Below are 24,244 nucleotides of genomic sequence, written 5' to 3'. Positions count from 1 at the left end.
TGACAATAGACAATAGAAAATAGGTGCAGGAGGAGGCCATTCGGCCCTTCGAGCCAGCATCGCCATTCAATGTGATCATGGCTGATCATTCTCAATCAGTACCCCATTCCTGCCTTCTCCCCATACCCCCTGACTCCGCTCTCCTTAAGAGCTCTATCTAGCTCTCTCTTGAATGCATTCAGAGAATTGGCCTCCACCGCCTTCTGAGACAGAGAATTCCACAGATTCACAACTCTCTGACTGAAAAAGATTTTCCTCATCTCAGTTCTAAATGGCCTACCCCTTACTCTTAAACTGTGGCCCCTTGTTCTGGACTACCCCAACATTGGGAACATGTTTCCTGCCTCTAACGTGTCCAACCCCTGAATAATCTTAAACGATCTTAAATGAAATGTTAAAATGGTTGAAGGGTCATTTGTAATTGCCTTGGGTTAGGGATTTATATCTATAATAATAATCCATATTGATTAATTAAAGGATGACTGTTAGACAGGTACATGGATAGGACAGGTTTGGAGGGAAATGGACCAAACGTGGGCAGGTGGGACCAGTGTAGCTGGGACATGTTGGCCGGTGTGGGCAAGTTGGGCCGAAGAGCCTGTTTCAACGCTGCATCACTATGACTCTACGAGAGTGCATTTAAGGCAAAAACTATTATTCAAATGTTCACCATTCAAAATAAGATTCTTTAAGGCCCTTCTCTGAACTTGAATACAAATGTCTTAAATTATTTTTGATTGCACAAGAGTTATAGAGTCACGATTATACAGCATGGAAACAGGCCAATGGGTCTAACTCATCCACGCCAACCAATATATCTAGCTGAGCTAACGTTTGGTCCATATTCCTCTAAAGGTTTCGTATACATGTACCTGACTAAATATCTTTAAAACATTATAATGGCACCCGCCTCTACCACTTCCTCAGATGCATTTTAAATCTTTCTCCTCATTTTAAATCTGTGCCCTCTAGTTTAGACTCCCCTGTCCTGGGAGAAAGACTGTGATCATCTACGTAATCTGTGTCCCTCTTGATTTTGGACACCACACTAAAGGTCGCCCCTTCAACTTTCTGTGCTCCAGTGAAAACAGTCGCAGCCTTTCAAACATAGAGCTAGATAGCATGGGAAACAGGCCCTTCAGCCCTACTCTACCATGCAGGCCCCTTGCCTACCAAGCCAATAGCATTTCCCTGTGTCTGGCCCACATCCATTCAAACCTTTCATATCCATGTACCTTTTAAATTTCGTAATTGCACCCACTTCTGGCTGTTTGTTCCATCTATGCATCGTCCTCTGCATGGAAACAATTGCCCCTTGCTCCCTTTTATATCTTTCCCTTCTCACCATAAACATCACCATTAATGGATATCATTAAAATAAAATGCAAATTTGGATGCAAACGCTAAACCTAAAGTTCTAGAAGCAGAATAAGGCCATTTGGCCCATCGAGTCTACTCTGCCATTCAATCATGGCTGATCTATCTTTCCCTCTCAACCCGATTCTCCTGCCTTCTCCCCATAACCCCTGACATCTGTACTGATCAAGAATTTTTCAATCTCCGCCATAAAAATATCCATTGACTTGGCCTCCGCAGCCTTCTGTGGCAGGAAAGAGAGGTACGGTTGTTCCTCAACTTGCGATGGGCTTGCGTTTCGATAAACCCATCGTAAACCGAAAATATCGTGCATCGAAAATGCCTTTATTACACCTGACCACGTGGCTGGAAGCGAACTGCGGGTCACTGCCGTTGCCCAGCGTTTGCACCCTCGTAAAGTCCAAATATCGTAAGCCGGGGAGCATCTGTAATGCCTTTTCAGAAGTCTTATCCTTTAATCAGTGTTGGTAACACTAGTGCCTCCTTTTTGCCCCTGACAGAAGGTGGAAGTCTCAGTTTAAAAGATAAAGTGGCACAGCAATAGAGTTGCGGCCTTAGTGCCAGAGACCCGATTCAATTCTGACTCTCGGTGCTGTGTACATGGAGTTTGCGTGTCTCCATGCATGTTTTCTCCGGGTGCTCTTGTTTCCTCCCACATACCAAAGCTGTGTGGGTTTGTAGGTTAATTGGCTTCAGTAAATTGTCCCCAGTGTGTAGGATAGAACTAGCGTAATTGTGGACCCGGTGGGCCGAAGGGCCTGTTTCCACACTGTATCTCTAAACTTTTTTATTTGAGAGACCCATGCGTAGTTGTTCCTGATCTTTATACGGTTTCTTGGGGCACTTCAGCAGATCCGTGAGATTTTGTGTTATAATGCAAAGTGCTCAAATTCAAATTGGCTTACGTGTTCTTTCTTTTTATTAGGAAATATATGACACACGATTTTCTGGCAATGGCGATACAAATAGTTTTGAGCTTCACACATTAAGCAAAGGACAATATATTAAACACACCTCAGAAAATATTGTTTGTAATGAAAATACTCAGGTCTTCCCGAAATTTAATGTGAGTATTTTGAAGAAAACATTTATTTTTATTAATCTAAATTGTATCTTGTCCTTCAGTCAGAATTTACCCTTCTTTTTTAGATGAGCAAAAGTCATCCAAAATCAGTTGTAGTGCAGACACCAGATACAAACCAGGTAAGAAATGGAGCTTATTTTGTCAACAAATTGTTCCCTGCTTTGTTTTCCACTTTAACTCCAGATTTAAATCAAGACTAGACCAAGTGGACCTGTTGGGGCCCAAACCTCTCCTGCATTGGTGCAACCCCCCCCATCCCTCTGGGGAGAAGGAATGGGTGACGTTTAGCATCGAGACCCTTCTTCACACAGTCTGAAAAGCAGTGTAAACCAGCATCTGCAGATCCTTCCGACACTGTTAAATAGCTATCACATTTTTAATTTTCTGGCAATGTTAACAGTGAGCCGATCAATTGTCACTGTTGTATCAGAGTATGTTTAACAGACATTTTTAGCTAAATTCAAAAATCAAAGCATTTTCTGAGAACTCTCCTATCTCCTTGGTATGTATACACCGATCAGCCAAAACATTATGACCACTGACAGGCAAAGTGAATAACATTGATTATCTTGTTACAATGGCACCTGTCAAGGGGTGGAATATAATTAGGCAGCAAGTGAACAGTCAGTTCTTGAAGTTGATGTGTTGGATGCAGGAGAAATGGGCAGGAGTAAAGACCTGAGCAACTTTGACAAGGGCCAAATTGTTATGGCCAGACGACTAGGTCAGAGCATCTGAAACGGCAAGGCTTGTGGGGTGCTCCCGGTCAGCAGTGGTGAGTACCTACCGACAGTGGTCCGAGGAGGGATAGGGTGTTGGGCGCCCAAGGCTCATCGATGCGCGAGGGCAACGAAGGATATCCCGTCTGGTCCGAACCGACAGAAGGTCTACTGTGGCACAAGTCACAGAAAATGTTAATGGTGGTCACGGGAGGAATGTGTCACAATACACAGTGCATCGCACCCTGCTGCGTATGGGGCTGCACACGGAGGACCAACAGCCTATTAGGCAGGTGGACATAATGTTTTGGCTCATCAGGTCATAATGTTTTGACTGTTCGGTGTATTTTTTCCAATCCCTTGTTATTCATCCACACAATTTGAATTTGGTCTCTAGTATGTGTTTCCAACTATGAACCGTGTCTTCTATGAACTATGAACTCTTCAAGTCATTTAGTTTGAGAGCCCTGTTTGCTTCCCCAGTTACCAAGTTCATTGCAAATAACAGCCTATGACGAGAAATCTGCCCTGAACTCCATGAAAAGTTTGAGAGCAAGGTAAATAGTGGGCGCTGTGCCTTTACTGCACCAGGTTTTTCCCTTTCTTGTCCTTAATCTCGTCAATTAATTTTCCAACTTGATTTTCAAATCTACTAATTTCACAGAATTGTGATTAGATAAAAGCTATGAAAGCAGAAAATGAATTAACGCTCTTAACACAAAATGATCCCAAAAGGTAGACACAAATGCTGGAGTAACTCAGCATCTCTGGAGCGTCACCTGAAACGCCACCCATTCCTTCTCTCCAGAGATGCTGCCTGACCCGCTGCGTTACTCCAGCATTTTGTGTCTATCTTTGGTGTAAACCAGAATCTGCAGTTCCTTCCTACACATGATAGCGAAATAACTTGCTATCCTTTCTCACCCTATAAATTCATACACAATTGGCAATGTACTAAATACAAGCAAGAAGCTTCGCTACTGATTGTACCACTTACCTCTGTACACCTGACTCCACCAATACATAAGATGAAAACAGCTCGAGGCTGATGTGTGTTTAAAGCTTCCAATCAAAGATAAACTTCTCTCCAAACAACCATCTGCTTTCCTAGTTACAAACTTCCATATTCTCAATATTTGAAACCCACCACATCGTTAGCGTACTTAATGTTCCTGTACCATCCCCCCTCCCCCAAACTGAAGGTGAGCAATTGGCAAGATGAACACATTCGGAGGTGTAGGAGGTGAGTGAATATATGTACAGTGCCCTCCATAATGTTTGGGTCAAAGACCCATCATTTATTTATTTGCCTCTGTACTCCACAATTTGAGATTTGTAACAGAAAAAAATCACATGTGGTTAAAGTGCACATTGTCAGATTTTAATAAAGGCTAGTTTATACATTTTGGTTTCACCATATAGAAATTACAGCTGTGTTTATACATAGTCCCCCCATTTCAGGGCACCATAATGTTTGGGACACACGGCTTCACAGGTGTTTATAATTGCTCTGGTGTGTTTACATGCCTCCTTAATGCAGGTATAAGAGAGCTCTCAGCACCTAGTCTTTCCTCCAGTCTTTCCTCCAGTCTTTCCATCACCTTTGGAAACTTTTATTGCTGTTTGTCAACATGAGGACCAAAGTTGTGCCAATGAAAGTGAAAGAAGCCATTATGAGACTGAGAAACAAGAATAAAATTGTTAGAGACACCAGCCAAACTTTAGGTTTACCAAAATCAACTGTTTGGAACATCATTAAGAAGAAAGGTGAGCTTACTAATTGCAAAGGGACTGGCAGGCCAAGGAAGACCTCCACAGCTGATGACAGAAGAATTCTCTCTATAATAAAGAAAAATCCCCAAACACCTGTCCGACAGATCAGAAACACTCTTCAGGAGTCAGGTGTGGATTTATCAATGAACACTGTCCACAGAAAACTTAATGAACAGAAATACAGAGGTTACACTGCAAGATGCAAACCACTGGTTAGCCGCAAAAATAGGATGGCCAGGTTACAGTTTGCCAAGAAGTACTTAAAAGAGCAACCACAGTTCTGGAAAAAGGTCTTGTGGACAGATGAGACGAAGATTAATTTATATCAGAGTGATGGCAAGAGCAAACTATGGAGCAGAGAAGGAACTGCCCAAGATCCAAAGCATACCACCTCATCTGTGAAACACGGTGGTGGGAGTGTTATGGCCTGGGCATGTATGGCTGCTGAAGGTACTGGCTCACTTATCTTCATTGATGATACAACTGCTGATGGTAGTAGCATAATGAATTCTGAAGTGTTTAGACACATCCTATCTGCTCAAGTTCAAACAAATGCCTCAAAACTCATTGGCCGGCAGTTCATTCTACAGCAAGACAATGATCCCAAACATACTGCTAAAGCAACAAAGGAGTTTTTCAAAGCTAAAAAATGGTCAGTTCTTGAGTGGCCAAGTCAACCACCCGATCTGAACCCAATTGAGCATGCCTTTTATATGCTGAAGTGAAAACTGAAGGGGACTAACCCCCAAAACAAGCATAAGCTAAAGACGGCTGCAATACAGGCCTGGCAGAGCATCACCAGAGAAGACACCCAGCAACTGGTGATGTCCATGAATCACAAACTTCAAGCAGTCATTGCATGCAAAGGATATGCAACAAAATACTAAACATAACTACTTTCATTTACATGGCATTGCTGTGTCCCAAAGATTATGGTGCCTTGAAATGGGGGGACTGTGTATAAACACTGCTGCAATTTCTACATGGTGAAACCAAAATGTATAAAAAAGGCCTTTATTAAAATCTGACAATGTGCACTTTAACCACATGTGATTTTTTTCTGTTACTAATCTCAAAGCGTGGAGTACAGAGGCAAATAAATAAATGATGGGTCTTTGTCCCAAACATTATGGAGGGCACTGTATTTTGCTTTAACACTAAGACCCCAATATTTAGAAAGTGGATAACTTGGGAATAGTTACATTTATTACCATCTTCCCAAAGGGAAAATTTTTGCAATGTGAGCTAGACCGAAGCTTGCCCGATGACTCTCTAAAGTATTTTCTCAGAAATGTTTACAAAAGCAAAATGCAACAGATGCTGGAAATTTGAAATAACAGCTGATAATCCCGTAAACGTTCAGTAGGTCAGGGAGTATCTGTGAAGGGTGTTAAAGAAAACTTTAAAACACCCCACAAAGATCGGGCAAGATAATCAAGACTTTAAGAACATCAAATACAGTGATCACTGGGGGCAATCTAGGAGATTGCTCAACAAACAAAGATTCATCTGTTCCTTATATACAGAATTTTCCTTTGTGTTGTTTACTGCAGCAGGCACTTAAGTGTTTTTCCTTTTTCTGAATGGTCTTATCACAAATATACATCATGCACTCTGAAAGACCCAGCAGAGTAAACAGCCCAATCCCACCCCATCACAGAGAAGCAAATGTCCTGTTACTCTTTCCACCTCATTGTATTGTTTTACCATTGCCATCCTTCCTTTGGCAACAGAGAGCAGAATCTGACTAACGTAGACTACAATAAGTGCCAGGTACACCAGCTCAATTTGAACCTTGTTTAAAGCACAGAATTATTATCACACATGAAAAGGACTGTCAGCATTTTTAAGCACTCTACCCATCCCTATCCTTTGCTGTGTTCTTGAAGCGTTGCAATTTATTTTTGACAAGGGAGAATCTGAGGTATTATCTAGGGGCTAGCAGAATCAAGGGATATGGGGAGAAGGCAGGCACGGGTTACTGATTGTGGATGATCAGCCATGATCACAATGAATGGCGGTGCTGGCTCGAAGGGCCAAATGTTTCTACCTTTCTCTGCAGGAACTGCCTGGGCAGCTGAGTATTTTCAGTTGATTTGTTGTTATTGCACAGATGTAAAAGAGCAATAACTAAGAGCAGGAGCAGGCCCTTTGATCAGCCATAATATCGGCTGATATTATGGCTGAGCCCAGAATTCTTGCAGTAACTCAAGATCCCTTGTTTCCCTTTAATGTCTTAAAACTTATCTGTCTTGAAATTACTCGGCAACTGAGCATCCAAATCCATAGATCCGCTGCCATCTTAGTGAAAGCCCTCGGGAAATTTCTCAGTTTCAATGTGATCATCTCTCATTCTTCTAAATATAAGAAAGTGTAAGTTCAGCATGCTCCACCTTTTAGACATTAGAGATACAGCATGGAAACAAGTCCGCACTGACCAGTGGTCCCCGTACACTAACACTATCAGGCACACTGCGGACAATTTACAATTTTACTGAAGCCAATTAACCTACAAACCTGTACGTCTTTGCGAGACTTGCGTGTGTGGGAGGAGATCGGAGCACCTGGAGAAAACCCATGCAGGTCCCGAGGAGAACGTACAAAATCCATACAGACAGCACGCGTAGTCAGGATTAATTGTCTTCTGTAAATTATCCCTGTTATGTAAGACTGAACTAATGTACCAGTCATCGTTGGTCAGCGCAGATTCAATGGGCCAAGGCCCTGTTTCCACGCTGTATTTCTAAACTAAGCAAGGTCTTAAACATGTAGGAAAAAAACTGCAGATGCTGGTTAAAATTGAAGGTAGACACAAAATGCTGGAGTAACTCAGCGGGTCAGGCAGCATCTCGGGAGAGAAGGAATGGGTGACTTCTTCAGTCTGAAGAAGGGTCTCGACTCAAAACGTCACCCATTCCTTCTCTCCGGTGATGCTGCCTGACCCGCTGAGTTACTCCAGCATTTTGTGTCCACCTAAAGTCTAAAATATTTTCTTAAATACTCCATGAATTGATCCGACAAATGGTACTAATAATTTGGTTTATATAATCTACTGTATGAAGTACTGCTACAGCTGTTTTTACGCGAGGATATTCCAGGTTGGTGTTTCATTGTCCATTTACTCCGTGACAGAATAAGAAAATTCTTAAAAATTTTTTTTTGTTGCTGCTGCTGTAGTTTTGAAAAATAACTTCTAGATGCTAGGTGGAATGTGTGTTGTGCGTCAGCTTGTATGTGAGCTGTCTTCATGCTAAACCTGAGCATAACTTCAGTATTTCATTTCAAGAATGTCGAAGAAAGCACTGCTCTGGCCAAGACCACAAAGACTGAAGGTGCTAAGGTATTGCAATATTTTTAACTGTCATACAGTTTAGTTTAGTTTAGTTTAGAGATACAGCGCGGAAACAGGCCTTTCAGCCTACCGGGTCCGCGCCGACCAGCGATCCCCGCACACTAACACTGTCCTACACCCACTAGGGACAATTTTTACATTTACCAAGCCAATTGACCTACAATTGGTTAGTAGGGGTTTGGAGTGTGGTAGGAAACCGAACATCTTGGAGAAAACCCACACAGATCACGGGGAGAACGTACAAACTCCATACACGCAGCACCCGTAGTCAGGATGGAACCCGAGTCTCCGGCGCTGCATTCGCTGTAAGGCAGCAACTCTACCGCTGCACCACCGTGACCGTCCTAGTTATTGAACGTTGTCTCCTGACTTTAATGCGTTACAATTTGTTTTCTTATAAGTCGGTAGAGTCACTGCCTCACATCGCCAGAGACCCGGGTTCCATCCCGACTACGGGTGCTGTCTGTACGGAGTTTGTAAATTCTCCCCGTGACCTGCGTGGGTTTTCTCCGAGATCTTTGGTTTTCTCCCACACTCCAAAGGTTTGTAGGTTAATTGGCTTGGTATAAATGTAAAAATTGTCCCGAATGGGTGTAGGATAGTGTTAAAGTGCGGGGATCGCTGGTCGGTGTGGACTCTGTGGGCCGAAGGGCCTGTTTCCGCGCTGTATCTCTAAATTAAACTAAAATTGTAATACTGTTGTTTTATGAACTGAACTAAAATTGTAATGACTATTATACTAAATGTGCATGATTGTATCTCAGCTTCTCAATTCAAAACAGTTGAAGCCTAAGCAAAAATATAATTTTATTTTTTCTAGGCTGTTCATTCCTTATGGAAAAGAGATGTTACAACGAAAAAGGTACAAAATTACCAGTGAATTTTACTGCATTAGTCTTTTAAACTTATTATGAATCCTTCTAACAGCTTTTATGAACAACCTTCAGAGCTTTCACTCGCAAAATCCCACAAAAGCCGAAAGTGCTGAAATAATAGAAGTCCTGAATCAACCTTGAAAAATCCTTGAACTGAAATGTGGAGCATGGAACAATACAGCACAGGAACGGGACCGTTGGCCGACTGCATCTGTGCCATGCTCAACGCCAACTTAAACCCCATCTGTGTGCACGTGATCCACACTCCTACATACCTGCATGTTTATATGCCTGTAGAAATGCCTCTTCAATGTCACTATTGTGTCTGCTGGTACCACCCTTTCTGGCAGCACATTCCAGGCACCTCCCACTCTTCGTGTGAGACTGAAGCTTGCCTCACACATTCCTATAAACCTTCCCCGTCTCGCTTTAGAGGGCCTTGCAGCGAATGCAGCGCCGGAGACCCGGGTTCCATCCCGACTACGGGCGCTGTCTGTACGGAGTGTGTACGTTCTCCCCATGACCTGCGTGGGCTTTCTCCGAGATCTTCGGTTTCCTCCCACACTCCAAAGTCCCAAATACATTGCATTACATTGTTAATTAATTTTTCTCCGTTTTCTCCTCAAAACTCATGAAAGTGTGGAACCCTGTGTATTTACAGTTCACTCACATGTAACATTTTCAAATGGGGTGTGTGTGTGTGTATAATATAGATACACAGATACATAGACAATAGGTGCAGGAGGAGGCCGTTCGGCCCTTGGAGCCAGCACCGCCATTCACTGTGATCATGGCTGATCATCCACAATCAGTAGCCGTTCCTGCCTTCTCCCTATATCCCTTGATTCCGTGAGCCCAATCTTTTGAATGCATCCAGTGAATCGGCCTCCACTGCCTTCTGAGGCAGAGAATTCCACAAATTCACAACTCTGTGTGAAAAAGTTTTTCTTCATCTCAGTTCTAAATGGCCTACCCCTTATTCTTAAACTGTAGCCCCTGGTTCTTGACTTCCCCCAACATCGGGAACATGTTTCCTGCATCAAGCGTGTTCAATCCCTTAATAATTTTTAATGTTTCCATAAGATCCCCTCTCCTCCTCATAAATTCCAGTGAATACAAGCCCAGTCGCTCCATTCTTTCATCATATGACAGTCCCACCGTCCTGGGGATTAACGTCGTGAACCTACGCTGCACTCCCTCAATAGGAAGAATGTCCTTCCTCAAATTAGGAAGTAATGTGTATACTTGCGTGCGCACACAGGCAGTCACCACACAGGCATATGCACGCCTAGAATTATTGGTGAATTTTAACGTTATTAATTTGGAGTCTTGCAACTAGGTCTAATGTCCTTCCAGACAATGTCCAATGTTACGGTTCCATGAGATGTCTTCCATGAGATAACAATTTGAAGGGGGTCCCATGCATTTTCTTACAGCTAGCTGGTGATCATTGGCCTGGCAAGGATTAGTGAGCTGCTGATCTCCGGGTGGGGTGAACATGTTTCAAATTATATATGGAAACCTTCAGCAAACAAATTTGTTCTACCGGCTGATAACCAAGTTTGTTTTTTGTTCTTCAGTATGATGTTGTAGCACAAACCTGGAGAGATGGCCCATATCTATTTATTGTTTCCATCAAACTTCTCGATGAGACAATTAAGAGCGACTGGAATCTAACAGGTGAATTCCAAACGATACAAGAGCTTTATTTGCTAAATGCATCATGACTTTGGATATGCTGATATGCTGTGCATGTAATTTATTTAATTCCCCAGAACCACATTAGATTTTTATTTTAAAATGTGTTCTTCAGCCGTTAAAAACCCATTCTAGATTCTGTTTTCTGCACTAACATTGCTGGGGAATTTTCAAAAATATAAAAGATGCTCTTAAATTTGTGCCCTTGTTACCAGAGCTGTCGAACAAAATTAATGTAAAAGTTTGGATTCCCGTGCTTTTATTTTGATTGGCTAAATCTGCTGATATTTGTATATTTCCAATTCATAAAACTATTAACCCAAATAACCTTCTGGCTGAGTTAATGATTATATATTGGTTGCATACATAGTGGCGGTCACGGTGGTACAGCGGTAGAGTTACTGCCTTGCAGTGAATGCAGCGCCAGAGACCCGGGTTCCATCCCGACTACGGGTGCTGTCAGGACGGAGTTTGTACGTTCTCCCCGTGACCTGCGTGGGTTTTCTCTGAGATCTTCGGTTTCCTCCCACACTCCAAAGACGTGCAGGTTTGTAGGTTAATTGGCTTGGTAAATGTAAAGATTGTCCCTGGTGGGTGTAGGGTAGTGTTAATGTGCGGGGATCGCTGGTCGGCGCGGACCCGGCGGGCCGAAGGGTCTGCTTCCGTGCTGTATCTCTAAACTAAACATGGATATGTTTTCCACGTCATAGTCATACTGTGTGGAAACAGGCCCTTCGGCCCATCTTGCCCTCACCAACCATGTCCTGGCTATATTAGTCCCACCTGCCTGCATTTGGCCCATATTCATTTAAACCTATCCTATCCATGTACCTGTCTAAATATTTCTTAAATGTTGCTGAATCGATGAGCTGATGAAAACCAGGCATCTCAGAACAAAATGAGCATGACAAGCCACCTGTACCAATCTGGTTTAAAGGTTGACTTCATATCAATCTGGTTGAAACATAGAAACATAGACAATAGATGCAGGAGGAGGCCATTTGGCCCTTCGAGCCAGCACCCCCATTCATTGTGATCACGGCTGATCATCCACAATCAGTAACCCGTGCCTGCCTTCTCCCCATACCCCTTGATTCCGCTAGCCCCTAGAGCTCTATCTAACTCTCTTTTAAATTCATCCAGTGAATTGACCTCCACTGCCCTCTGTGCCAGAGAATTCCACAAATTCACAACTCTCTGGGTAAAGGATTGAAGGATTGAAATAAATAGTGCAATAAATAAAAAGAAATTCCAAGCTAAAACTAGGTTAATTTTATATGAAATCACTCAAAGAAAAATATAGGAAAAAGTTTAGATTTGCAGAGTGAAACTAAATTGAAGTTTCTGGTCAATGACATTTTATCAAAAGTTTGAGACAAAACAAGTTTTAAAACAAATTTGGTGCGGCACGGTGGCGCAGCGGTAGAGTTGCTGCCTTACAGCGAATGCAGCGCCGGAGACCTGGGTTCCATCCCGACTACGGGCGCTGTCTGTACAGAGTTTGTACGTTCTCCCCGTGACCTGCGTGGGTTTTCTCCGAGATCTTCGGTTTCCTCCCACACTCCAAAGACGTACAGGTTTGTAGGTTAATTGGCTTGATAAATGTAAAAACTGTCCCTAGTGGGTGTAGGATAGTGTTAGTGTGCGGGGATCGCCGGTCGGTGTGGACCCGGTGGGCCGAAGGGCCTGTTTTCTTCGCTGTATCTCTAAACTAAACTAAATTAAACTAAATCTTCGGGGGCGAGGCGGATGCATAGAGAGCACAAAGGAAAAGGTTTAAAATGGCAGAGGGATTGGTCTCTCTCTAAAGGAGGATATAATTATGATGGAAGGTGTGCTGAGAAGCTTGACCAGATTAATCCTTGAGCTGCAGAGTCTATGGTCAAGTTTGGAAGGAAGAGAGGTGGTGTCATTAATTATTATGGGACTTGACATACGAATGCCTCCCTTAGCTGGAGTACACTGAACCACAGGTCGGAGATTGAAATGAGGGTAGGACCAGTAGCGTAGAGAGGTGGAACCTCTTCACCATGTGGGTGGTGAATCTTTTGAATCTTCTATCCAAGATAGCTGTTGGCGGCTGAGTCGATGAGTATATTCGGATACAAAGGGTTGGGAGACATTGCAAGCAAGTGGCACTGAGGTAGAAGATTAGACATGGTCATATAGCGAGCTCGCACAAGGGCGGCACGGTAGCGCAGCGGTACAGTTGCAACTGAACAGCGCCTGGGTTCAATCCTGACCACAGGTGCTGCATGTACGGAGTTTGCACATTCTCCCTGTGACTGCGTGGGTTTTCTCCGGGCACCCCATTTTCCCCTCCAAAGAAGTGCAGGTTTGTAGGTTAATTGGCTGTGGTAAAATTGTAAATTGTCTCGAGTGTGTGGGATAGTGTTACTGTGTGGGTAATTGCTAGTTGGCACGGACTTGGTGGGCCGAAGGGCCTGTTTCCACGCTGTATCTCTATAAGGGATAATAATTTTATAGAGATAATATCTCTGTAAAAGGGATTGAATTGCCTTGTGCCTCCATGTTCTCATTGGCAAGAGCTAGTGAAAAAAAAAAGTTAGGTCAGAGATGTGCAACTGTTTATGTTCATTTTGAGAAGCTTTGGCATCGTTGGCAAGGCTAACAGTTATTGCCCATTCCTAATGGCTTTAAGAAGTTGTTGCTGAGCTTCCTCCTTGAACTGCTCGTGTCTTTTGGTTAACGTGCTCCCACTCCGCTGTTCCAGGATTTAGATCGGGCAAGGGTGAAGAAAGAGAAATGTCTATGTGAAGTTAGGATGGTGTGTGGCTTGGAGAGGAATCTGCAGAAGATGGACTTCCAAGCTCATGAGTTCAAAGCCCTTTCCCTTAGAAGTTGTGCTCATGGGTTTTGGAGGTTCATTTGGCGTGGGCTTGACAGTTGCTGCATTTCATTCTGTGGATGGCATAGGCTCAGCCTCTGTGCCTTTAGGATCACTGTTGGGCTACCAATCAAATGGGGATGATTGGGGAAAGGCTTGGATAGAGTGGATGTGGAGAGGATGTTTCCATCGGCTGAGTTGCTGCCTTACAGTGCTTGCAGCGCCGGAGACCCGGGTTCCATCCCAACTACGGGTGCTGTCTGTACGGAGTTTGTTCGTTCTCCCCACGACCTGCTTGGGTTTTCTCCGAGATCTTCAGTTTCCTCCCGCACTCCAAAGATGTACAGGTTTTTAAGTTAATTGGCTTGGTATAAATGTAAATTTCCCTAGTGTGTGTAGGATAGTGTTAGTGTGCGGGGATCGCTGGTCGGTGCGGATTCGGTGGGCCGAAGGACCTGTTTCCACACTGCATCTCTAAACTCTAAACTAAACTAGTGGGAGAGTCTAGGACTAGAGATCATAGCCTCAGAATTAAAGGACGTTTCTTTTGGAAGATGAGGAGGAATTTCTTTAGTCAGAGGGTGGTGAATCTGTGGAATTCTTTGCCACAGAAGGCTATGGAGGCCAAGTCAATGGATATTTTTAAGGCAGAGATAGATAGATTCTTGATTAGTACGGGTGTCAGGGGTTATGGGGAGATAGATCAGCCATGATTGAATGGCGGAGTAGACTTGATGGGCCGAATGGCCTAATTCTGCTCCTATCATTTATGACCTTATGAACCAGAGAAGATGAATCAGATGAAATTACATGGAAAATACTGACCATCTGAATTTATTTGAATTCTACAAGAGTCCAGTAGATTATAAAATGGTGAGGCAAGGAACTGCAGATGTTAGATTCTGGTGTAGATTCTGGAGTAACGCAGCGGGTCAGGCAGCATCTCTGGAGGACATGGACAGGCAATGTTGTGAGTCAGGGCCTGTTGTGATGTGCTTTGTTGCAAGGAGAGGAGCTATGCCTCAAGCTGACTTTTTGAACAAAACGTAATTTTTAGTTTAGTTTAGAGATACAGCGTGGAAACAGGCCCTTTGGCCCACCGGGTCCGCACCTACCAGTAATCCCTGCACACTAACACTATCCTACATGCACTAGGGACAATTTACACTTATATCAAGCCAATTAACCTACAAACCTGTATGTACATCTTTGGAGTGTGGGAGAAAACCGAAGATCTCGGAGAAAACCCACGCGGTCACGGGGAGAACGTACAAACTCCGTACAGACAGCACCGGTTGTCGGGATCGAACCCGGGTCTCTGGCACTGCAAGTGCTGTAAGGCGGCAACTCTACCGCTGCACCACCAAATGAGTAGGAGACTAGAGATCAAGGTGTTGCTTTTGGAGTGGAATGAAAGGTTCAAAGTGGAATGGAAATGGAAATTCCGGGTTTGGTTTGGTTTTCCCTTTGTCGAGCGAGGTACCATGTGACTGGCACTGAAATCAGAGGTGGCGCAGCGGTAATGTTGCTGCCTTACAGTAGCTCTGGCTGAAACTTTACCTTTCCCGTTAATTTTAACTTACCGTGGCTGAAATTGTGTACTTGATTAGTTTCAAATAATCTTGCGTATTCAGAGTTTCATAATCAATCGAGGTATCTTCTGCAGTGCTGGTAATGATGCAAGGTTCCCACGGATTCATCTCGGCAACTGAATTTCCATTGATGATTGTAAGTAAGAAGTATTTGTTCTGTTAGTACGTAGTGCATGTACAGTTGATCTATTGGTTCTTTATTGATGATAAAATCACACTATTCTAATTTGTGGTTCACCTCTTGTGTCATGTACTTGGCATCAATTTCATGACAAACTACCATTTAAATTTCTTATAAACATTGTATTTCATAGATTGACAAGTCTCTCTTGTAAATAGTTAATTGGTGTGGATTTTAGTTTAGTCTGCTGAGTATAATTTTGTATGTTATGATAGTTCCAGCAACCAAAATGAATGTCAGGAAGTATATGCATATGAATGAATTAATAAGTTTATTGGCCAAGTATGTACACAAATAAATGTACACAATGTGCCTTGGTGCTCCACTCGCAAGTAACAACACGAACATACAGTAAATAATTAAGAATAAAGCATAAAACATTAAAACATTAAGAATACAACATTACAGTTTAAACATGTGAGTGTTTCCAAATACACAGGACAAGATGTTAAAAATCCAAAGTGCCAAATGTCAATTTGCTCCCGGTGGTAATGGGAGGCTTATGCACTCACCTATGCTCCTCCGATGTTGAGAAAGACTAGGCAGACACGTGAAATAAACTAGAGCAAAAAGAGACGACAGACTTTGGTTATTGAGTAGAGCTACTACTCGCGGAAAAATGCTGTTTTTATGTCTGGCTGTGGCTGCTTTGACAGTCCGGAGTCACCTTCCAGAGGGAAGTGCCTCAAAGAGTTTGTGGCCAGGGTGAGAGGGGTCAGAGATGATCTTGCCCGCTTGCCAGATCAGCCTGAAGAAGGGTCTCGACCCAAAACATCACCCATTCCTTTTCTCCAGCAATGCTGCCTGTCCCGCTGAGTTACTCCAACATTTTGTGTCTATCTCTGCCTGTCATTTTGATTAAGGGCGAAAACGCTGTGACAAAAACCTCAACCTCAACCTCCAAGCTTCCCAAATATACATTGGATTCTCCGTTATTAGAAACATAGAAAATAGTACTCCTGAGGTAAATGCTCAAATTTTCTACAAGTTAAAGTTTGACCACTCAATAATATTAAAATTGTGTCTTTTCTTTCATCGAAACCGCTGTCACAACGGGAACCTAACGCGTCCACGGGTCGTCTAGTTTGTTATAGATTTTATATAATATCTTTGATAAATTTTATTTTGCGTGCTGCTTGCATTTTCTGATTTTAATTGTAGCTGTATATTTTTCTCCCCATAGTTTTATATGATAATGTGCATCATATATATACTTTACGGAATATTGTGGCTCTTCTGGTCTGCATGTTATTGGAAAGATTTGTTGAGAATCCAGTTCTGGATAGCTGGAGTTATTTTTCTTGGCATGCTGGAAAAAGCTGTGTTCTATGCAGAATATCAAAACACAAATACTCGTGGAATATCTGGTATGTTTACTACTTCATCTGCCTTATAAATTAAAGTGAAATTGGATAATATGCAAAGTGTTAAACTGAAGTTGTTAGCAAATTAAAAGTGTGAGACAGAACTAAAATGGTAGTACATTTTGAATCATCTTTTAATGTTTAATCCTATTGTGTAAAAAAACCTGCAGATGCTGGTTTAATTCGAAGATAGACACAGAATGCTGGAGTAACTCAGCGTGTCAGGCAGCATCTCGGGAGAGGAATGGATGACATTTTGGGTCAAGACCCTTCTTCAGACTGATGGGTGACGTTTCGGGTCTGAAGAAGGGTCTTGACCCGAAACGTCACCCATTCCTTCTCCCGAGATGCTGCCTGACCCGCTGAGTTACTCCAGCATTTTGTGTCTGCCTTGTGTTAATCAGGTTCTGATGCAGGCTGAAGTGCATCTTTGTTGGACTTAAATATTGTACTTAAAAAATTATATTGGCCAAGTCTTGATTTTGTGTTTCATCACTGGACAATATCATTGAAGCGAGAAGGGTTATGTTTATACTGAATTTCTTCTAAGGTGAACATAGAACATAGGTGCAGGAGGAGGCCATTCAGCCCTTCGAGCCAGCCATTCATTGTGATCATGGCTGATCATCCACAATCAGTAACCCGTGCCTGCCTTCTCCCCATATCCCTTGATTCCACTAGCCCCTAGAGCTCTATCTAACTCTCTTAAATCCATCCAGTGATTTGGCTTCCACTGCCTTCTGTGGCAGAGAATTCCACAAATTCACAACTCTCTGGGTGAAAAAGTTTTTTCACACCTCAGTTTTAAATGGCCTCCCCTTTATTCTAAGAATTCAACAAGCTAATCCCAACAATAATTTCTGATTTTTCGGAGCACTTTAACTCTAGATTCCAACATCTTTACCCCACTTCATCAATTGTGAATACATGTATGCAAGATTTGGAGTGATGTAATTAAATATGCTGTTGATATCTTCATTTTGTCATGAAAATGACATCCAACGTGTTCTGATGTTCAGTTTCATTCACGTGTTGTATTGAGGAGAAATTCCTTGCCATTCCATGTTCAGATAGCACAGAAGTGTAGCTGTGGTTTTACTATTTAGGTCATTCATAAGTAATAGGAGCAGAATTAGGATATTCAGCCCATCAAGTCTACTCTGCCATTTCAATCATGGATGACCTACCTTCCCCTCTCAACCCCATTCTCCTGCCTTCTCCCCATAACCCCTGACACCCGTACTAATCAAGAATCTATCAATCTCCGATTTAAAAATACACCATAACTTGGCCTCCACAGCATCATACTGAGAACACGAGACTGTTGCTCAACAGATACTTTTAATCAGATTAGAAGTTTTTTAAATCTTTACACTAAAAAAAAAGAATGAACCTTTGTTCATTCATTACTCTTTTCATTGCAATTTAATTTAGTTTTATACAGTGCCCTCCATAATGTTTGGGACAAAGACCCATCATTTATTTATTTTCCTTTGTACTCCACAATTTGAGATTTGTAATAGAAAAAAATCATGTGGTTAAAGTTCACATTATCAGATTTTATTAAAGGCCATTTTTTCTATTACAAATCTCAAATTGTGGAGTACAGAGACAAATAAATAAATGACAGGTCTTTGTCCCAAACATTATGGAAGGCTCTGTAAGTTCATCTCCTCATCTCCTTTAATTCTGAGGCTATGGCCTCTAGTCCTAGACTGTCCCACTAGTGGAAACATCCTCTCCACATCCACTCTATCCAGGCCTTTCACTATTCTGTACGTTTCAATGAGTTCCCCCTCATTCTTCTAAACTCCAGCGAGTACAGGCCCAGTGCCGACAAACACTCATCATACGTCCACCCAATCATTCTTGGGATCATTCTCATAAACCTCTTCTGGACCCTCTCCAACGCAAGCACATCCTTCCGCAAATTCTTCTCTTTGAAGAATTTTGGGGTCAAAAAGTAACAAGTTAACTAATTTAAGTTAACAGTGTCTTGCTACTCTGTGCCATTAGTATGACAGTATTTCTCTTCCTTATGATTATTTCCTCAATTTCCACAACAACCAGTTGCTGTGTCTCCACATCATTGGTGTAATGGTATGTTGATGGCATAAAGCCTCTATTTCTCCGGAGTAAAGGTGGCACAGTGGTAGAGGCCATTCACGGTGGCTGACTACAGGTGCTGTCTGTACGGAGTTTGTACGTTCTCCCCGTGACCTGCATGGGTTTTCTCCGAGATCTTCGGTTTCCTCCCACACTCCAAAGACGTGCAGGTTTGTAGGTTAATTGGCTTGGTATAAGTGTAAATTGTCCCTAGTGTGTGAGGGATTGCTGGTCGGTGCGGACTCAGTGGGCCGAAGGGCCTGTTTACCAATGGCCGGTTATCTCTAAACGAAGCTAAACTGTTTTAAAATGTTGTCCTCTGAAATTCTTCATGGAAAGTTCTAGAAATGCCTAGTTACTATTTTTTTTTTCTTGCAGTGCAAAGTCTCCTGGTCTTTGCGGAGTTAACTTCTGCGGTGAAAAGAACATTGGCTCGGCTCCTTGTGATCATTGTAAGCTTGGGATATGGAATAGTTAAGTGAGTATCTCCTCAAAGCCCTTGAGTTATGTCATGGCTGATCTACAGCGGTGTATTCCTTGCTATTCTGTTAAAGCCCGCTCATTCTCTGAAATAATAAACACCGTCAGACACTGATAGTAAAGACATAACTTGATGACGCTGGTGGGAGTGGGAGAGTCACTGGGAGTATGGTTACGTACTTGCAGCTCCCCGCGGCGGACCCACCCAATTATTTTGTGCACAGGCAGTATATTTATACATAAGTAGTCACGGGTCCAGCTAATCACACAATCAGCACATGTCTGCACCGTTTCTTATTGTCCTGAATAGACTTGTTGTTCTCTGCAGTACTACTTGGTATCGGCTCTCAATCCTTTAGTCACAACAGCTTCTGCAGTTCAGCAAAACAACCTGTGATACTTTAGTAAGTAAAGCAAGCTCACGATGCGCAACATGCAATCTGTACACCTTAACTCTTAAACCCCCCTTCCTCTACAATTCTTCAATGCTACTTTATTGTCACATGTACCTAGGCACGTTGGGATTCTTTGCTTTTGCATACAATCTGGTGAAATCACACCACAGACATCACCAAGGCAGTAGAAAAAAAAGAGTTGTCATGTTTCTGGTGCTGACAAAGCTACAAGTAGTTCATCAAACGGTCTAATCTTCTGACAGTGGGGAACCAGGCCTGCCCACACTGGGTTCCCCCTTCGTCCTCGCCGGGTCCCTTCACTCACGGCGGCCCTCCTCACTCTTTTTTTTAACAACAGTTTGTTTATTACCTGATTTCATTTGTGTTTTGTTTCTTTTCATTATTTTAATCTGTACATAGAACTTGACTGTAAAAGCTTCATAGGTTTTGTGGCCTCTGTGAAGATGGTGTTTCTCTGCCCAGTACCTGTGGACTTGTTGCAGAGAGCTGCCTTAGACAGAGGCTTCATGCAGACAGCTACTCCCCTGGACCTGTTCAGTTCGCTGACTCTTGAGAGCTGGGCAAAAACAAAACTCAGCTTCTCAATATTGCAACTCATCAAATACAATTTAGTTTAGAGATACAGCGCGGAAACAGGCCTTTCGGCCCACCGGGTCCGCGCCGACCAGCGATCCCCGTACACTAACACTATCCTACACCACTAGGGGCAATTTTTACATTTACCAAGCCAATTAACCTACAAACTTGTACGTCTTTAGAGTGTGGGAGGAAACCGAAGATCTCGGAGAAAACCCACGTAGGTCACGGGGAGAACGTACAAACGCCCTACAGACAGCACCCGTAGTCGGGATGGAACCTGGGTCTCTGGCGCTACATTCGCTGTAAGGCAGCAACTCTACCGCTGCGCCACCGCGCTGCCCAAAATTATTGTATAGTAGCCATAAAATTATTGAATGATCGGGTGACACGGTGGAGCAGCGGTAGAGTTGCTGCCTCACAGCGCCAGAGACCTAGGTTTGATCCCGACTACGGGTGCTGTCTATATGGAGTTTGTACGTTCTCCCTGTGACCACGTGGGTTTTCTCCGGCTGCTCCGGTTTCCTCCCACACTCCAAAGACGTACAGGTTTGTAGGTTAATTGGCTTCGGTAAAACATTGTAAATTGTCCTTAGTGTGTAGGATAGTGCTCGTGTACGGGGTGATCGCTGGTTGGTGCGGACTCGGTGGGCCGAAGAGCCTGTTTCCGTGCTGTAACTCTAAAAGATAGACCGGGCTCAGAGAGAAAATTGGCTCGCTGCTTCAATGTCATCTGCTCTCTTGGCAGGTTAATGGTGTCAGTAAATGTGTGTTTGAAATGCATATCCTTTTCATGCTTTATCCTTTGTACAGGCCTCGATTAGGCACAGTGATGCACAGAGTGGTCGGTCTGGGAGCCCTCTACCTAGTTTTTGCAGCTGTCGAAGGAGTGTTGAGAATTACAGGGGTAAAGTGAAACAACTAAACCTAACGTCTGAACCTAGCACTGAACAATTCAGCAAAAATTAAATGTTATCAGAAAAGCCTTTGATTCGCGCGCACTTTCCAAAAGAACAATTTTCTTGTTTACCTGAGTTAGGGATATCTTGTTCACACAGAAACTAAGAGGAATGCAAAGTAATTAGGTCAGCAAACTCCACGTCAGACAAAGTGCCAAGCAGTTTGGTCACACCACCTTTTTAATCCATTTTGCAATCCTCGTGACAACAAAAGACTGTTTAATAGATTCTGAAATTTGGAAAAGAACCAGCAAAACTGGTCCAAAGCCACAGAATGTGTAGGAAATAACAGCAGATGTGGGTTAAATCCAAGGTAGACACAAAATGCTGGAGTAACTCAACGGGACAGATAGCATCTCTGGAGAGAAGGAATGGGTGATGTTTCGGGTCGAGACCCTTCTGGAGACTGATTTCAGTCTGAAACATCACCCATTCCTTCTCTCCAGAGATAGAAACATAGAAAATAGGTGCATGTGGAGGCCCTTTGAGCCAGCACCGCCATTCATTGTGATCATGGCTGATCATCCACAGTCAGTAACCTGTGCCTGCCTTCTCCCCATATCCCTTGATTCCGCTAGCCCCTAGAGCTCTAACTCTCTTTTAAATTCATCCAGTGAATTGGCCTCCACTGCCCTCTGGCAGAGAATTCCACAAATTCACAATTCTCTTGGTGAAAAAGTTTTTTCTCATCTCAGTTTTAAATGGCCTCCCCTTTATTCTTAGACTGTGTCCCCTGGTTCTGGACTCCCCCAACATTGCGAACATTTTTCCTGCATCTAGTTTGTCTAGTCCTTTTAATAATTTTATACGTTTCTATAAGATTCTCTCTCATCCTTCTAAATTCCAGTGAATACAAGCCCAGTCTTTCCAGTCTTTCCTCAGATGCTGCCAGTGTTACTCCAGCATTCTGAGCCTACCAAAGCAACAGAACGTGAATAGGAAAGGATTTGTAGATTATACATTTTCAGCTTTGGAAATTACCTCAGGCAGGGAGTGGAAGGTGTTAAATCGAATAGAAAAGATAGATTGAGAAGATATACATTCAAATTAGTAAAATCTAAATTTAGGTGTAGGTGTCATGATATGTGTACAATGACTTACAAATGTGAAAACTGAGGTAATTTTAACACTTCGAAATTTAGGAATATTTGTAAAAATGGAAGCGACTTCAGATTTCACTTTAATATTTTCATATAATTATATTTCTTGATGGGGTGGTTGTGACCAGAATTTCACAGACCTGGTTTAAGTTTATTATTGTCATGTGTACTGAGGTACAGTTAAAAGTCTTGCTTTACGTGCTATCCAATCAAGTCAGATGATAATATACATAGAAACATAGAAAATAGGTGCAGGAGGCTATTCGGCCCTTTGAGCCAGCGCCGCCATTCATTGAGATCATGGCTGATCATCCACAATCAGTAACCCGTGCCTGCCTTCTCCCCATATCCCATGATTCCACTAGCCCCTAGAGCTCTATCTAACTCTCTCTTAAATTCGTCCAGTGATTTGGCCTCCACTGCCCTCTGTGGCAGAGAATTCCACAAATTCACAACTCTCTGGGTGAAAACGTTCCTTCTCACCTCAGTTTTAAATAGCCTCCCCTTTATTCTTAGACTGTGGCCCCTGGTTCTGGACTCCCCCAACATTGGGAACATTTTTCCTGCATCAAGCTTGTCCAGTCCTTTTATAATTTTATACGTCTCTATAAGATCCCCTTTCATCCTTCTAAACTCCAGTGAATACAAGCCTAGTCTTTTCAATCTTTTCTCATATGACAGTCCCACCATTCCAGGGATCAATCTCGTGAACCTACGCTGCACTGCCTCAATTACAAGGATGTCCTTCCTCAAATTAGGAGACCAAAACTGTACACAATACTCCAGATGTGGTCTTACCAGAGCCCTACACAACTGCAGAAGAACCTCTTTACTCCTATACTGAAATCCTCTCGTTAAGAAGGCCAACATGACTAATACTGTCATGTGCGACACGTACAAAAGGTATAGAGCAAAGAGAAAGATACAGTTCTCAGTGTTGTAACAAACCAATTCCAAAGGAAAAAGTGCAATGACCGCATGAGGTAGTTTGGAGAATTGGAACTGTACCCTAGCTTGTGAGAAGTGGGACTGTACCCAAGCTTATGGGATTGCACATTACCATATCAGAACCACTCTTCTAGGGAAGGGGTGAGAAGTTGTTATACAAGTATAGTTACTGGTTTGACCATTGAATTGAAAATTGAATTCTCCAACTTCTGCTAACACTCGCCGCCCCCGAGCCCTGGCTGACCTTGCAGCTATCTCTCCCCTCCACCTCCATTCCTAAACAATTTGCACTTTGTCAATCCTCTGTCTTTACACTTTGCAACTCTCTAATCCTTTTGTCTCACACCCTCTGTCAGTTAATCTCTGGCCTTTGTCCAACCATCTGCCTATTGAAAAAAAACCTCAGTCTGAAGAAGGATCTCGATCCGAAACGTCACCCATTCCTTCTCTCCCGAGATGCTGCCAGTCCCACTGAGTTATTCCAGTATTTTGTGTCTACCTTCGAAAAAAAACCCTTGCCTGTTTTCACTTGTGACCTGCCAAGCTTTGTTCTGGCCCTCCTTCTTTCCCCCCCCACCCCTGCAATCAGTCTGAAGAAAGGTCCTGACCCAAATTGGCACCTATCTATATTATCTTTATCATTGGAGCAGAATTGGGCCATTCGGCCAATCGAGTCATTTCTGCCATTGAATCATGGGTGATCTATCTTTCCTACTCAACCACATTCTCCTGCCTTCTCCCCATAACCCTTGACACCCTCACTAATGAAGAACCTGTCAATGTGCCTTAAAAATAC

The 24,244-nt window shown here is 42.9% G+C and overlaps 1 protein-coding gene across 1 annotated transcript in view; it reads left to right on the top strand.

The window, feature by feature from the left end:
* The window catches only part of tmem87b (transmembrane protein 87B), a 64,562-nt gene that overhangs the window by 17,185 nt on the left and 23,133 nt on the right, over positions 1–24,244 (top strand). Inside the window, exons 4-12 of the mRNA XM_078398798.1 lie at positions 2,303–2,443; positions 2,527–2,580; positions 8,240–8,293; positions 9,126–9,167; positions 10,761–10,860; positions 15,393–15,454; positions 16,683–16,866; positions 19,348–19,447; positions 21,255–21,348. Coding sequence (XP_078254924.1) covers positions 2,303–2,443; positions 2,527–2,580; positions 8,240–8,293; positions 9,126–9,167; positions 10,761–10,860; positions 15,393–15,454; positions 16,683–16,866; positions 19,348–19,447; positions 21,255–21,348 — 831 coding nt within the window. The remainder of the gene's footprint in view (positions 1–2,302; positions 2,444–2,526; positions 2,581–8,239; positions 8,294–9,125; positions 9,168–10,760; positions 10,861–15,392; positions 15,455–16,682; positions 16,867–19,347; positions 19,448–21,254; positions 21,349–24,244) is intronic.

Source organism: Rhinoraja longicauda, chromosome 5 (genome assembly GCF_053455715.1).
Source record: "Rhinoraja longicauda isolate Sanriku21f chromosome 5, sRhiLon1.1, whole genome shotgun sequence".
NCBI classification, from domain to species: domain Eukaryota; kingdom Metazoa; phylum Chordata; class Chondrichthyes; order Rajiformes; family Arhynchobatidae; genus Rhinoraja; species Rhinoraja longicauda.
The sequence above is the reverse complement of the archived record's forward strand: the minus strand, read 5'-3'. Positions and strand labels throughout refer to the sequence as shown.